Source organism: Nannospalax galili, unplaced genomic scaffold (genome assembly GCF_000622305.1).
Source record: "Nannospalax galili isolate Female #2095 unplaced genomic scaffold, S.galili_v1.0 scaffold5176, whole genome shotgun sequence".
Taxonomy (NCBI): Eukaryota; Metazoa; Chordata; class Mammalia; order Rodentia; family Spalacidae; genus Nannospalax; species Nannospalax galili.
This window is the reverse complement of record NW_008337667.1, coordinates 4,179-5,835: the sequence shown is the minus strand read 5'-3', so window position 1 is coordinate 5,835 and position 1,657 is coordinate 4,179. Positions and strand designations below refer to the sequence as shown.

General features: G+C 39.8%; 1 gene segment (V, D, J or C); it reads left to right on the top strand.

Moving 5' to 3' along the window:
• The first annotated feature begins 711 nt into the window (after positions 1-711).
• On the top strand, positions 712-1,429 carry LOC103733808. The segment is given in 2 exon segments: positions 712-985; positions 1,107-1,429. Coding segments are annotated over 2 exon segments (369 nt in total).
• The last annotated feature ends 228 nt before the right edge of the window (positions 1,430-1,657 follow it).

Here is a 1,657-nt window from a genome sequence, read left to right as displayed (position 1 = left end):
TATATATATATATATGGCATTTACTACTGGAAAATAGACTCCCTGATTTTTTACCTTTCAAGTAGTACAATTTACAATCCAAAGAAAGTTCCAGAAAATAGTTTTTTTTCCACCCATGAGCTGGTTCAGTGATTAAGAGTGATATAAATGATGAATTATTTTTATTTGCTTTAAAAAAAAGAAAATTAATTTTTGTAATGCAAGAGAAGTTGTTGAAAATACTCATTAAAAAAACAAGGTGAGTATTACCAGGATCAACAGGCTCAAGAGGTAAGCTGTGTGTGGGAAGAAATTCCAGGAGCATTCTTAAAGTGGGAAGAACCGTGGATATTTTTCTGGATGTCAAGGGGATCAAGAGTCCAAGAATTGATTTCTTTTGTTCATAGTTTTACAGTGAGTGCTAGCTGTAAGCCTGGGCTGGACAAACATGTGTTAGTTGCACCCCTCTCTGGTGAAACAGTCAAAATGGAGACAGTGTTGATTGAGTATTGGCCATTTTTGGCCTAGCGGGAAAGGTACATACACAGTGATCATAATACCCATAGACACCAGTAAAAGGAACACATAAGACTTGTTTAAAGTTCTGGGACTGTTTCATAAGACATTTACTGTCCTTGATGGAAATGAACAGGAACATATATACAGGAAGTGATAAAAGTAACATATTACCAATGGATCCTACACAGATGTTTATCTGGGCCCACAAAGAAGAACATATTATGTGCAGGTAAATCTATGGTTTTCTTATTTTCATGCCTGGTGACCCCTGTGCTTATGCTGAAACTGTTGGATTAGCTGGACAACTGCTGCAGCTGTGTACAGTCTTTTCTAGACCCTGCTAATTTGCATGTGCCCAGTCACAGCCACTGCTCCAGGGAGTCTAAATAGGTTGGTCACACCCTGTGAAGCTGTCATTCACAGTCAAGTCACAGCATCACAATGAGGTGTCCTGCTCAAATCCTTGGACTGTTGTTCTGGTTTTCAGGTAAGGAGGTTTCTAAATTTAATTTTAAAGACCAGGTACGGTTAGTGCTCTGAGGATTTTCAAAGAAGTTGTTTGCAACATGATTAATACTGCATATTTGTTTTATTTTCTCCAAACTCAGGTATTAGATGTGATATACAAATTACTCAGTCTCCATCCGTGGTGTCTGCATCTGTGGGAGATAGTGTCACCATCAATTGCAAGGCCAGTCAGAACATTGGTAGTTGGTTAGCTTGGTATCAGCAGAAACCAGGGGATGCTCCTAAACTCCTGATCTACTATGCATCCAAGCTGGAAACGGGGATCCCATCAAGGTTCAGTGGCAGTGGATCTGGTACAGATTTCACTCTCACCATCAGTAGCCTGTTGATGGAAGACGTTGCAGCATATTATTGTCAGCAGTATGATACCTCTCCTCCCACAGTGATACAGTTAATAACATAAACCTCACAGAGAAGCAGAAGTGTGAGGCTGGGTTTTCCCAGTTGCAGCTGTTGGAGCGTGTGAGTGCTATGAGGCTTTTGCAGATAAACCTGCATTTGGACAATCACTAGAAGGATCTGTTAGTATGAATCACGGAGGCTGTTCTGTATCCCAAAATTTGCTCTTTGTATTCAATCTAGAAAGCACAGAGGTACAATTACTCTTCTGATTTATTAAAAGACTTGGATC